The sequence below is a fragment of the Poecilia formosa genome, unplaced genomic scaffold (assembly GCF_000485575.1).
Source record: "Poecilia formosa unplaced genomic scaffold, Poecilia_formosa-5.1.2 Scaffold299, whole genome shotgun sequence".
Lineage (NCBI taxonomy): Eukaryota > Metazoa > Chordata > Actinopteri > Cyprinodontiformes > Poeciliidae > Poecilia > Poecilia formosa.
The window spans coordinates 801,826-816,795 of NW_006800238.1; the positions used below are offsets into that span (position 1 = coordinate 801,826).

At 39.0% G+C, this 14,970-nt stretch overlaps 1 protein-coding gene across 1 annotated transcript; it reads right to left on the minus strand.

The window, feature by feature from the left end:
• Nucleotides 1-2,376: 2,376 nt before the first annotated feature.
• LOC107832945 (uncharacterized) lies at nucleotides 2,377-14,615 on the minus strand. Its single transcript, XM_016660828.1, has 5 exons — nucleotides 14,456-14,615; nucleotides 5,584-7,532; nucleotides 5,229-5,412; nucleotides 4,696-4,869; nucleotides 2,377-2,731 (listed from the first exon to the last, which is right to left on the minus strand). Exons 2-5 carry the CDS (start codon nucleotides 7,315-7,317, stop codon nucleotides 2,553-2,555), a joined length of 2,271 nt encoding a protein of 756 aa, XP_016516314.1. The 5' UTR covers nucleotides 7,318-7,532; nucleotides 14,456-14,615; the 3' UTR covers nucleotides 2,377-2,552.
• Nucleotides 14,616-14,970: the final 355 nt, after the last annotated feature.

The window sequence follows — 14,970 nt, forward strand, 5'->3', positions numbered from 1 at the left end:
AGATAGATAGATAGATAGATAGATAGATAGATAGATAGATAGATAGATAGATAGATAGATAGATAGATAGATAGATAGATAGCTATATGATATGTATGTTCTTTACTGTTTAGATTAAACTGATGAAATGAATCATATTCTAAACTAATGAGGTGCACCTGTACTGTCTGCAATGAGTCATACGACTTTATAACGATGAGCTCTGTTTGCTTTGTATAATTAATTTTCCTATCTTGGCAAATCCCCAAGCAGGAAAGAGGAAATAAAATATATTTCTGCACATTGTGGAAAGAGGAGCAGCTTCCTACTTTTCAAGTGGGACCACATGATGTGTGTCCTGTATTGGAACATTTTTCACCGTACTGCAACTCTATATGCTACTACCGCTTCTCTCTGTCTCAGTGGTCTCTGAATAAAGCAAAAACTGGTGGTGAGCAGTGATGTAATCTGAGCCGGAAGAACGGGCGCAGAGGGAGCTATAGCAGCATTACGGCTACTGTAGCTTGTTGCTATGACAACGTCAGGTCACCTGGTGTAAGATCAGGAAATGAGGAGCAGAGATTGTGAGCACAATGTACATTTTTAAAGGAACGGAAGCAGGCGATGATATGGAACAAACTTAAGAGACATCATACCATGTAGGGCACAACCTCTGGGTACAATATGTGTGTAGAGCAGAGAGAAGGTTAACATGTGAGCAGTGTGACATGACAGACTCACCGGGTGATTGTGGCTTTGGTGGAACCACAGCACATCTTTTAGGGGAAGATCTTGGTGAGAGCAGAGCCTCTGTGTCCTTCTGCAGCACTGTCCTCGACACTGTGCAGGGGAGAAAACTGGTGATCTGCTGCAAAATGTCCAAGATTAAAGCATTCTTTGATTTCCTGAAGCGTTCCAGGATACATGCCAAAAATGTAGGAGGTAAGATCAAAAGAGTTGCAAAATAGATTCTAGTAAAGAATAAACATTATTAGTATATAACTGGTTACCTATAAGAATACATTTCATAATTTAGAGGGATGTTCTTTCTTAGAGTTTGCTTTCTTCAAAGTATATCCTTCTCTGGCTTAAACCCCAGCATGGCACACATGTTAAAAACCAGAGGTTTTTATCAAAGTTGAAACCTTTTCAACTCATCCTAATTTTTCAGAAAAGAATTGTGAAAACAAAAGTGTTTCAACATGTTTAGATTATCTACTAAAATGGACCATTCAAAGGCAACACTCAAGTACAAGAGACAATTTCTGATTAAGACTGAAACATTGAAACTGACAGTGCAATTTTGCACCACTTTCCATTTTGTCTTTAAAATCTGGGCAAAATTCAATTAAATTCAGGTGAGAAATGTTAGAGTGTAATTGTGTAAGAAACTTTAAGTTTATAAATGTAATCTAATTAAATTTATCACTTAGTAAAGCTCATGAAAAGCAATAAAAACATTAAAATAAAACATTAAAATATATCTACCTTGAAGAAATAGCAACTGCATGGTAGTAACTATCCTAGTTGCAATGCCCGTTATAAAGGAGACAATACAGATGAACCAGGAAACTACCAATTACGCAGAATGACCACTAAATGGTGCTGATTCCCAACATTCAAATCAAATATTAACATGAGGAATTTGATCGAGCACACACTGCCTCCTACAGGAGCAGAAAGGAAGTGCAGTGTGTGGTGCTGCATCACTTCTGAACTGCAGCGCTAAGGAGTAGTTACAACAGCACCGAGAGCTGCATTTGTGGTGTTTTCTGCACATTCTTTCAGAAATCCTTAATTAGACTATCAGTGCGGAAACTGGTCGTTAAGGCATTGATGATCATAAAGGAAGCACTGCATGATTGCTGTTTTTGGTTTTAAAATGTCATGCTAAGATACAATTTAAAAAAGCAGAAAATGGAGTAAAACGTCTCAACAAAAACACAATGCTCTATGAAAAGCCTAATTATTATTTCTGTTTTTCTTTTTTAAACATTTTGGGTAAGAAAAAAAAAGTAATTTTATCCATTTATTTTCTAGGCCAGTTTGTCCTTGCAGGGAGAGGGGGTGCTTATGCCAGTTTCCATTGGTCACTGGATAAGGGAGGTACATCCTGGACACGTCACCAGTTACAAGGCAGTACAGAAACACAACAGGACCAAAAAACGTGCACAGACATACATTCGCCGTAAAGAGACCAATTAACCAGTAACCAGTGGTTATGTGTTTGGGAAGAAGCTGGAGTACCTGGAGAGATCCCAGAACCTAACTCTTTCTTCCTAAAAGGCAAAAGTGCTATTCAAATGTTTAATCTAAAAATATACAAAACAAACTTCATTAAAGAGAAATAATAGTTTGCAGCGCTTTACTGGAATGTTTTTTTTGGGTTTTTTTTAGTTTTTTTATGCCTTCTTTTGGTGATACAATCAAATGATCCGGCACAGCTCGAGGTCTAAACCAGCCCATCTGTCAAAATTCGCATCCAGGCATGGAGATAACATGATCTCAACTCAGGATAACTCTAATTTGATCATCGCTCACAAGCACACACACTGAAACTGGATATTGGAAACCTATTTCCTCCTGTCTGTCCGATGTTTGACTGTACCGAGGGAGGAGCCATGCTGGGGTGACAGGTTACGATGCTGCAGACTCGTAGCGCTGGAGGGCTGAACCCGGCCCTGAGACTGGGAGGTTTCACTGACTATGAGGGCTTTGTGTGGAAGTGTTCCATCACCGCCAGAGCAGGGATCTACAAAGGAAGGAGAAAGATAAAGGTGAATCTCTGTGCTTTACCTGCAGGTATGTCTTGAAAAACACAGCGGCCCTGTGACCTGCTACAGCAAAACTAGACTATTTAAGCTGATGTTAATGTGATTTCAATTAAAGAAGAATTCTTTCCAGGTTAAAGACACGCCATTTGAAACTATTAGCTCTAACAAGATACCTTTGTATCTTGTATTCCCCCCTCAAAATTGCATATACTTTTATAAAAAATATATTTTATACATATTTGTTAAAACTGTTACTTTGTCATGATTGTACAAAATGAGATGGATAAGGAAAAAAATGAAGTTCCTCTGCCTCCTCCCTGTACTACTACTGCCATCTGCAGAAATAGAACGATTGGTCAGAAACAACCAATCACAGCCAGGAAGAAGGTCTTAGTTAGCACTGTCAATCATGCTTGAATATGCGCTGCTTACACCTTTCTTCTTACTCTCTGCTACATATAAATTATGGTAATAATGTGAAATTGGAAATGCAAGGAATATTCTACTTAGTGCATTTCTAGTTGTTAATTGTTTCTAACCATTTATACACACAAACATGTCCAGATTAAAGTTTACTATGTCTGCATAAACAGGAAGTCAAAAACCAGACAGACAGATTACATTACTTATGAAATATTCAGCTGCTAAATCAATGGTTGTGCTGACACAAGCTCCACCTTCTACAGGTAATGTGACACTTTCAGACTGAAAAAAAAAAACAAAGTCTTTTGCCCTTGAGCATCTTTACTGTGACCTTAGTCCAGATCAGATTGTACTGTACACCACTGCACACTTAATTGCCTGAATCTTACAACTGCTGGCTCTAAAATGAACACCCTGTAGGTCTGTGTGATACTTTCACAGGGACTGCAGCATCTCTTCACACTGCAGCAGTCTGAATCCACCTGGGAGAGTCAGCACATTTTCATTTAAACTGAAGCAGGTACCAAGCCAGGAAGAGCATTGACTAATAGGCAGAGCTATACAGCAATTCATGCTGTTGTTTGCATGCTTGGCTGCATGTGCAATATTAATCCAACCTCCACAACAACAACAACACAATGAGTAGCAAGAGGCCTTGGATACTCTGATTGGTACCTTTTCATTAGTAGTTGCAACAAACTCTTGGATTCTGGTTAGCATGATCAGTTTTCTTTTCTTGTTCTTTTTTTTTTATTATTTATTTTAGCTAAAATTGTATTGTTGCCATCTTGTTGCCAGGTACCACAGCACACTTTCAGGAGTCCATAGAAGGATGGATCAAAGCTATGTTTTTGGCAGCCAAAAGATAAAGTTGTTATAAATTGATTGGAACACATTAAAGTTTTTAATAAGCACCCTTTTATGAAAATAGATCACAGTTAAATAAATCTTACAAGTTGATCGCTCATCAATTTGGGGTATTTGCCATAAGCTGTAATTATGAAACACTTGAAATACTGCAGCACTCTTTTTGTAATCAATCTAAGCATGTCTTATTCCTTGACTTGACTTGAAAAATACTAACTTTTTATTGATATTCTATTACATTGAGATGCAAATTTCTGAATATTAAGAAGTGTACACTTTAATTGTGATGTAAATCAGTACATCTTAACAAGCTTTTTAGGTTCAGTTTGTTTGTCCAATATAAAAATAAAAAAAATACCCAAATTTAATGAGAAAACCATTTAAGCCACATAATTGTAGAGAGAGAAAAACAAACTTAACATTGCTCTGGAATAAAATTATGTTTTAATTGTGTGAAGAGATATTCTAAATTTCATGAGTACTGTAAGCCAATGGTCATCACTTCAAATAAATCCCTCTGTGTTTAATGAATATGAGTTTCACTTTCTTATTCAAATAACTGAAATAAAACATGTCACAACAGTTTTCTAATTTATTGACTTGAGCTTGTATAGTCAGAGCACAGTCAAATAGAAAAAGCATCACGACTTACAGTGACATTGGTCATTGTCACAGCTGTTGTTGGACTGGCTGCTGGACATCGACGAGGCGCTGGAGCTGCGTATGACGTCTAAAGCAGCTAGTCGAGCAGCTGGAAGGCTGGAAAAGCCTGGAGGACGGAGACCGGACTGGCCCGACTTCAGCAGGACACTTTTGGGCGTGATTTCTGGACATTGGCAGAAATATATGTGGTTTTCCATGTGGAAATGAAGCTGGGGTTCCCTTTTCAGGTTATAGCTGTTGTGACATGACTGCTTAACATTATCTAATTTACACATGGATATAAATGAATAAATAAACAACAGCACAAAATCAAAACCTGGTTAAAAAAAAACAAACAAAAAAAAAACAAAAAAAACATCTATTTAGAAATTTAGAGCACGATATAGAAGAGACCAGCATGCACCAAACCACATGAGGGCTTGAAAGAATTGAAATATGCAATTAATATTGACAGAAATTCCTAATGTTAACCTTTTAAAGATTTCTCAAACAGTGATGTAGGTTAACTTTCCACCATCTTACCTGCTTGGTCCTGGAGGCCCGGGGTGGACACGCTGGCTCCACGGCAGGATAGTGGAGCTGACCTCTGACCCATCTGTGGGACTCTTGTCTTGGCCGCGGGCTGCCTGGTGACTGCCCCCAAACCCAGCTGAGGCCTCAGAGTTCTAGGTGAACGATAGACGCTGCCACCATCTTGGTAAAGATGCTGATGAAGGACATAAGCAACCAATTACTGTCACAAAAACTACATTTCCTTTCATAATAAATATATTGAAGTTTAGGGTTGCAATGTGAAAAGGTAAGGGAGAATGATTATGTGACATCTTGATTGTCATTGTATGTCAGGAATAGGTGAAATCCAGAATCCACATCTCACCTCTTGGACATATTTCTTTGACATTTCCTCATGAAAGCTCTCTGATTTCCCGCTCACCCTCTGAGGTGTGATGTTCCCTGGAGGTTTCACGCCCATTGGAACTGCGGCTGGCGGATAGTGCCCTGCCTTCTGCAACTCCTGTCGGTATTTGTCGAACAGTACATTGGAGGAGCTGAGCACCGGAGTGGATCTGGATTGAGGAACCCCCTTGGAGTCCCTCTGAGCTTGTGCACCAGAAGAAGGTGGTGGTTGAGTTGCCTTTGTTAACCCTTCAGACTGGGTGTTGGTGTCTTGTGATTTTGCTGGTGTGCTTTTTCGAACGTATGTAATGATTTTTGGTCTCACATTTTTGGGCTTCTGTGATAGAGGGAGAATTTTGGGCTCATTTTCTTTCTGTTGAGGGACAATAGGTTTGGGAATGCCACTGTTTATGTTTATTTTATTTGGAAGTCTGACGAACTGACTGACATTTCTTTGAAAAGCGGCACTTCTTTCCAAACTCAAAGCCCTTGCGCCCTGGACTTTAGCTGGAGAACCTGGCGGCTGTCTCTTGGGTGAGCAGGAGGTAGTTTTGGGAGTTGCCGGGGTTGCAGATCGACCAGGGCTTCCCCATGTTTTCCTCCGCTCCTGAGATGACAAGCTGGAGCTGTTCTCAAAGGAGCCCTGCTTTTTCAGGCTGTTATCAAAAGAAAGCTGCTTCTTCAAAGAATTCTCAAAGGACGGCTGCTTTTTGAAACTCCTGTCAAAAGAGTTTTGTTTCTTTAGACCGTTTTCAAATGAGCTTTGTTTTCTTATGGCTTTTGGTTCACTTGATGGCTGAATTGCTTTTGCACCACTTTTGACTGGTTTTATCAACTCAAGGATTTCACTGGCTTGTGTGCTTTTATCCATTTTAGTTTTGCTTTCTGCACAAAATAAAGTTTTGTGGTCTGTATTATCACAATCTCCCTTTGAAATGGTTTTTCCTTCCACATTTCTCTGGTTATTATCCGTGTTCTGCTCGTTGCTTACATCCTTGCTTAAGACACCATTCTCCACTTGCTGTTGCAGTACAATAATCTCTGGGTGGGGTGTTGAATTTAAATTCATGTCTAAATCTTGCTGGTGTGTTGAGCTTTTTCTAGTTGACAAGGAGAGATCAGCCTTTTGGGGGGCTTTGTCTCGCTCAGAGATGATGCTACAGGTTTGCGAGGCCACTGTAAGATCCTCTAAGAGGGCAGAGTGGTTACCAGGGGCAACGTGCCAGGAGTCTGTCGTCGGAGTAGCAGTGGTGGACAAGCAGGTCACAAAAACATCAGTATCAGAGACATGAGACGCTGATGATTCCTGCTCACAGGCAACATCCACAACCGACTTCACTCCTTTCCGATTTGTACCGCCCGTTGCCTGTTTTTCTTCGGCGTTGCTGCACGGTGAGGTCTCCTCTTGATGTTTCTTCCTCTCTGTGAGCCCGACAAAATCTTCCCCATCCTCAACCAAATAAGCCTCCAGCTCCTGACACTCCAACATCTCAAACTCAGCCAGCTCGGGGTCGTCACACTGAGAGTCTGTGCCCCAGATGACAACTTTGTCTTGCTCTGCTGTCTCAGTCATTATCCTTGACAGAGAGCCAGTACGTCCAGTTCTCCCATCATCCTCCTCTGTCTGAACTCTGTTGGCGTTTGCATCACCGGCACCCTGCTGGTTGTTGTTCCTCAACTCCCGGTCACCAACTGGCTCTACTTGATCACACATTATGGACAAAGCTAAGAGTCTGTGGCACCCTAAGGAGGTCGCTCACATCACTCATCCATAGCTTCGGTTATAAATCTCTGCCTTCCCATTAAAAAACCCTACATACACAAAAGGAGAGCATAATGACATGCTTTTTTTTCCAACATTGAAGGAATCAGAATGTCTCAGAGAAGAGCAAACTTTGAATAGATGTCTTCATTAGATCTGTCTGGAATCTGTAAGATGAGAGCAAAATAAAAACAGCATGACATTAGAATTGGTATCACAGGCTGATCCCACAATATTTGTCATTAGGGCTGAAATGATTCATTTGATTAATTGTGATGAATTGATTATTGAAATAATCGTCAACAAATTTAGTAATTGATTAATCGTTAACTGGAGTATACGGACTCAAGGAAAGTCAGACTTTCAGGGAAGTAATTAAGCCAAAACTCTACAATATATATAAATATATATTTTGCATTTAGGATGAAACAAAGCACTTCATCTGTACATATATATTCCACTCGAAACTCAGGTGGCATAGTTTTAACTCCATTCAGCTTAAATATTGCACCTTTTACTATCCATTTATTAATTAGTTAATGCAAAATTATGCTTTTTGACTGCTCATCAAAATTAGTTTTTTTATTTAACTTTAAAGAGGCATCATCAGTATCAGTAAATGTCAGATTTTAATGTGAACATGAATAAAATATCAGTGGTTCTTGCAGGACCCACAGATAACTATAAATCAGGATTTATAGTTTTTAGAAAACTTGTTTGTAAGCAAGCTAACCTGAAGTGTAAGTCATGTAGTATGAATCAACACTTAATGCTACTTGCCCAGGTCTATGTGTGACATAGATAACAGGAGACAGAAGCTCATGAAGCTTCAGATGCCCTGTATAAATATGATTGTAAATAAAAGCGGAAACTAGGACAGACCTCACTAGTCCTCACAATGCCCTAAAAGAAGGATTTAACAACATTATTAATATTGATGACTGGAGGGAGAGGAACAAAGAGATGATCAAATTATATTTTTGAACCACACAATCAAGGAATGACTTAATATCTGCCCTGTTTTTTGCAATGTTGAGTAACATTAACAGAGAGGAAAACAAAACGAGGAATACACCATATAATCTTTAACTTATCTGTTTACCCATCAGTTGTATCGATATTGTCATAAATAATGCATTATGTGGCAGCTCTTACTTTGTGCTGCGTTTTCAATTCTAATTTCTGATTTTTTTGTTGTTGCGCGCACTTATAAATGCAACAAAGAGCGACAGAACTTACATTGACCGTGGCTCGTCACTGTTTGACATGAAAGAAACTGTGTTGTCTTCTCAGAAGTGAATAAGAGTTGCATGCTGTGCTGCAGGCAGAACAGGAGGCTCTTAGCTCCGTTGATGGCTGCATTTACTGTGAAAGGGTCCACATTTTCAGGGCTCTTCTGCAATTAAAGGGACAGCAAGCCATGTTCGAGCTGTGCAGCACTGCTATTGGTTTTTGGAAGCACTAACTTGGGTGGATGAATCCTTCAAAAGGTCACGGAAAGGTTTGTTATTTTGCCATATTATTTGGGATTTTCTACAATAAATTTTGCATAGCAACTAGGAATCTGTTCAGTAATGCAAATGCTTTTTTGTTCTTTTCTTAGCTTAGAGAGAAAGGGTAGAAATGGGGCTGCATATCTGAAAAGTATGCAGTGATCATAATGTTAAATATAATGATAATGTGACCAGTTGTAATAAATCCATATTATCCTATGAAACGCCTGATTTGTCCGTCTCCAACTGGAATCCGGTATTTTGGTTTTCACTCAGTGGGCGTCCCATTCCTGCTGTTCATGAGAAGCTGGAGTTTTGGTCCACCCCAGATGTGATATTCTGATATTTTAATACTTTAAAGAAATTAGAATCTTTGATAAAGTAAATGATACAGACCATTTTTCAATTGCTATATGTCTCTGAACAGACTTTCAGCTGCTCTGCACTTTGTGCATTTAAAGCCCCGATTTGTACGGAGATATTGTTTGAAACGGCTGCTGAGGATCCCTGTCCAGCTGTGGGAGTATTTGAATTTAACATATCACAGTTGTACAGTATTAATATACTGACAGAATGTACATGATTGATGCTTATATGGTGTTCCAGCCATGGAAGACAACTGTGTCTTGGCCATAATCCCACTGACCGCAGCATGGTCATGGTTATAGCTTTAGTAACAGCTGAGCACATTCACATATATCACAGCAGTAACATGAGTGAGAGCTGGTAAACCTTTACTTCATTCTTTTCTGTGGGCTGGAGATTCACCGACGTTTAATACATTGTTTACTACATATTAAAGACTAAACTCCAATGCAAAACAGCCCAGACTCTCCCTCAGGGTTGAAGGACACAGAAACAAAAGCATGAGTGACGTAACAAGACGGAGTGAGGTCGGAGGTAAATCTTGTAAGAATCTGTCTTTAAGTAGTTTTGAAGCAAAACATATACAAGATAAATTTTAAATTTGAGCCTTTTCCCCCATGCGTATATCTAGATTTCTATACTTTCTACATAATCACAATACAGTAAAATAGCTCCAAAATATTCACTAGGATCATTTTGACCCATACGAGCTCATATGTGCCAGTCAGGTTTCTCAAATATCTCTGCTGTAGGAAGTTTTGCAGCAGCTCAATTCTGCAAAGTGGAGGAAATCAGAGGCATAACTTTCCTACATTATTTCCCTTCATCTTTTCAGGCAAAAAAAAAATAATAATAATAATAAAGGATGTCTGCAGAGGATTTCCTGACTGGATTCCTGTGCAGTAAAAGAGCCTTGAAAGTCCCTCTGATCTCAGCCGTTCCCACAAATCCACCTGCATTAAGCTCTCATCGCCAAATCTAATAATTTATCCGCTGCTGTTTTACAAGTTCATTTAGCTCATAAAATCTAACTGGACATTTAATAAAACTGTCCTGTTGCCAAGTCTCATTATAATGATCAGAGGGGTTTTTTTTTCCTCACAAAAATGTGAACCTACAAAGGGTTAAACAAAGGCTGGATTAATCTGCTCTGGGCACAGACAGAACTTCAGTAAATGTCTTTTTCGCACACGCCAAAATGTTAGCAAAAAGATAAAGTACTGAATACTGCTCTGCTTCATGGTATACTCCCCATTTCTGTCCCCTAGTAGAAATAAAAACATTCTAGTGAAGGCTTGACGTATGTCTACAACAAGAAGGAAAACATGTACCTGCAAAAGATGAATTTAGTTTACCAGTTTAGTTCTATTCGCTTATGGTTACTTAGGTTAAGACGAGCTGCAGAGATTTCCCACAGTTACTTTGCACTTGCAGACACACGAGACAAGCTGACTGAGCAAAGCCCTGTGCTGTACACAAACCGATGAATCACATATCAGATTCCTTCATACGCGCACTTCCTGTTCCTGCCGATCAGGTCTCGTACAGCAACGCAAGAGGTTTTAATGAAATCAAAGTATGAAGTGATTTCTGCTTTTGGGTCTCTCAGGTGGATTATAGGTTGAACATTTCCAGGAATGACGGAGACTTTGAAATACAGGAGCAGCCACAGTATCAGCAACCCAGATAATTGTGTGAAAAATGCTACAGGCCTACAGGAGACTTGGTGACCTGAAAACACTTTGCTGTGAGCTTTGGACATATTTTTAGCTTTCTTAAACTGCTGTCATACTGTCACCTATCTTGCTAGTTGCTATGAATGTTGGCATATAGGAAAACATATATTATGTTGGTCTAAATGTAAGAACAATGAAATTCTGTCATGTCATGGAATTACTGTCACATTTGAAGTGCATATAGTGTACGTGTATTGTCATCATGGGGCTGTAATTTACAGTATTCTGCTGCAACATACCCAGGTATTTTACTTTTTCAGTAGTCCCCATTTGGTTTTATTTTATTAATTTTTAATATATAAGGATCAACTGACTCATTGGAAATAAAACATCATTTATTCCTGACATTCATTTCATAGCAGGTCTTACCATCATTTTCGCCTGAGTTGACTGAATTTACTGCAGTGCAGACAAGCTGTGTAACATAGTGTGATATTGAATAATGGTATTATTAAGTCACTATGATTATTGCAATATTATAACCACAAATGAGAACATGGGCTACATACATCTCATGTGAGAACTGTGCTGTACATGCGAAATTCTGCTCTTCCAATAAATTATGAATTTATTTTATCTCTTTTTTTCCACACATTTTTACAGATAAATGTGCCAGTCAGTGTAAGGCACACATACCTGTTCAAAAAGAAGTGGACAATCTAAAGTTTTGATTGTATCAAGTGAGTTCATCATTAACATGCCACAAAACATCAACAATTTATAGTTGTATCTTTTTGTGTCAAGATCACTAAAAAGTAAAAGCAATAGAAAACCCTTTGACATATTAGCTAGACAATAGCTGGATGGCAGCTGTGTTATGTCTAAAAAACAACCTTGTGTTAGCTTCTCCTGAGCTTTCTGTTGAAAGCCTGTAAAATGCAAAGAAACTCTAAGATGAGCACGAGACTGCTTTGCTCATCTCTGCAGCCTTTTATCTACGATTCTCTTTGTGGTTCTTAAATTTTCATTGTGCGGATCAATCCCAACAGCCTGTATCGAGCCAGCTCATATAACATTTCTTCACACCAAATAAAGCTTACACCTCCCCGAGGGCAACCAGACATCCAGGGACGCCCGACAAGAAATCATTTTCAAGAAAGTAGCTGCAGATCGGTAAAAAGGCTTGTTTCTGCTGTGGTCTTGATTGCTTTCCCATGCCTTAAATTGAATTCCAGCTTGAAATCAATCCAGCACAAAGTCAAACCAATGCACAGACAGTCCAGGCCATCAGTATTTATCAGAGCAGTGATGATAGATATGATATGGTGCATTTATTTTGAAGATTTATTGAATCAAAATTCTCAACAGTTTGAGTTAGAAAAACATGAGTACAGCGTTACAGTAATTGAAGAGATAAACTTGATTCTGTTCACACTTTTAAGAAAAATAAGCTGCTTCTTTTACTAGACGGAACATGTCCAACGTCAATTATTATTTATAGTATGTTGCAAATCCATTTATATCCTTGAACTTGTTTTTTGTCACTCAGAAATGTCTAGGCAATTTATCTAGATTTTATGTGACAGACCAATTACGACATAACTGTAAAGTTTAAAAAAAACAACACCTGTGCTTTCACAGTTTTTTTTTTTCAAATAAAAAGAAAACAATGAAAAGCTTATAATCCAGACCTCTTCAGCCTGAGTAGGAGAATTTGTTGATAGGAGAACTTTAAGTCAGCAAATCTAGCTTATATGAAACAATAAAAATTAGAAAGACATCATAGTAAGAAAACAATTAAAAGTTTAAAGTTTGTCACAATCTAACCTTTTTTCCCTTTGTAAAACTCTATTCTAATTGACACTGCATGTGACCCTGAACACATAATTTTTACACTAAACAATTGTGTTGGCTGCACAATGCTGCAGGGATGTTTTTCTTAAGCAGATAATGAAGCTGTTCAGAGTCAATGGGAAAAAAAACAAAATAACAAAATTTATCTGAATCCTGGAAGAAAACCTCTTAGAGGCTACAAACAAGTTGAAACTGGGCCAGAGATTTACCTTTTGTTTTGGAAACGACCAAAAGCATAACCAAAGCAAATATTGATTCAGGCTGTTCAGACACATATAACTTGGAAAAAAACAGGTTCCACTTCCTTGTGGAATTTCTTTCTAATTCCACAATTCTACTCTACTTTGCATACGACCACCATGTGAAATCTCAATGAAATACATTTTTCACTGTATATGGATGTAACATGAAAACATTTTTTTAATACTTTCAAGTCACTATTTGTGCTGTACACAAAAGTTCTTCAGACAGTATTTGAGAAGCAATATTCTATTTTCTCAGAGAAAAGAGGAACATATTTTCCTCTCAGATGTGGTGAAGTGAAAGAAAAAAGCATCATAAAATGTAAGGACTCAAGTAAAGTGCATATGATGTATTCCGAATAAAGTGCAGTTCCTTAGGGAACACACTGATGCTTTGCTGGACAGTTATAGCTGTACGGAACATTAATGCTAGCACGTGCAGCCGGTTCTTCCTTGTTTTCCTGCTGTTGCTGTGCTCCTCAAGCACCTCAGGCAACCTGATAATTATAGCACAAGGGATAATTAGGAAATTTCTGCCAGTCCTAACAACACGCTTCCCTGAGCATATTTCTCCCTCACCATCCCCCATCACCCAGCGAATCACCCAACCACCTGCCTCCTGACAACCAGGAAGGATCTTCGCTGTGATGAAATCTGTACACTTGTTTTGACTGTGGACTGCAATAACTTGCAGTCTTCTGTGAAACTGAGGCTTCCTCTACATCAGGAGTTGTCATCCTGAAGCAAAACAGAGATCAAGACCCTCGTTTAGTGTACGTGGCTTCACTGGATGGTTTGTGCAGGATTCTCATGAAATATTGAGGATGGATGGAAATGGAGGCACCATTCTCCCTCCAATTTTTAATGCCTGAGTGGTCCTGATTTCTTTGTGTACCCACTTGAAGTCTGCAGCATTAGGTGTGCAGATGGTTTGCTGTGTAACATAAAAATAAAATAAAAATGTAACATAAGCTATCTTTTAGGCCTGAAAGGTAGACTGTATTCCTTCTTTGCTGTGACTGTCACATCTGGACTAACTGTGAACCAGCTGGATCTGTCATCTTAGTTTTACTCATCTACAGTCATTCCTTTTCTAAATATAACACATCTATATTCATAATCCAAAAAGAAAAAGGAAGGAGGGATATTGCAAATGCAAACATTACAGATGAAAAACGGGATATGGATAATTCAGGATCTGACAGAATAAAGGTAAGCACACCTACAGGAAGGAGATATTATTCCTGGCTGACTATAATCAAGCTGCCACTCAAAAAAACAAAAAAACAATTAACCACAGCTCACACCGTTATTACAGACACCAGAACCAACAGGCTCACCCGCAGCATCCCAGCAGATGCAGCAGCCTTCATCAATCTCATTTATTCCCGAACCTGCGAGTGAGACGGGGACAGGCAGGACTCACCTGCTGTCCTTCAGGAGGAATGAAAACGCTTACCGGCTGGATTCTGCAAGTCCTCTTCTGAAGGGCTCCAAGGCGGAGAGAGGACGGAGGAGAAGCGAAGCATCGGGTGTTAAGGCGAGATGAAGAGGAATCAGTCTGCAGGATTGCTGGAAAATAGGGAGGAGGTGAGAAGACGAGAGGTGACGCTGAGATGGGTTCCGGTTGCCACCTGCCGGTCTGAAGCAGCAATTACACCCAATAACTTCACAGACACAAGATGAAGTGCTGCTCAGAAGTAAATCACGGAGCAGTAAAAAAAAAAACAACAAAAAAAACACTGGGTATATCTTAATGCAGTCATGAACTCTACAAATCTGTAGATTTACATTTGCAAAAAATAAAGAGTCAAAAGAAGAAATCAATTTTGAACAAAATGACCTCCTGAATAAATAACAGACTGGTGGTGAGACCAAACTTAGTTTTGGGTCTAACCGTAAAATGCTGTCAGCACAATTTTGCACAGCGCCTGGTGAAACATGGTGGTTGCAGAATCATGCTGTGAGGACGCA

Coding starts and splice junctions, on each gene's coding strand:
- LOC107832945 (XM_016660828.1), bottom strand. CDS start 7,317: ATGTGTGATCAAGTAGAGCCAGTTGGTGACCGGGAGTTGAGGAACAAC. Junction 5,413..5,583: donor CAAAGAAATATGTCCAAGAG/GTGAGATGTGGA, acceptor GTCCTTCATCAG/CATCTTTACCAAGATGGTGG. Junction 2,732..4,695: donor TGACAATGACCAATGTCACT/GTAAGTCGTGAT, acceptor CTTCCTTTGTAG/ATCCCTGCTCTGGCGGTGAT.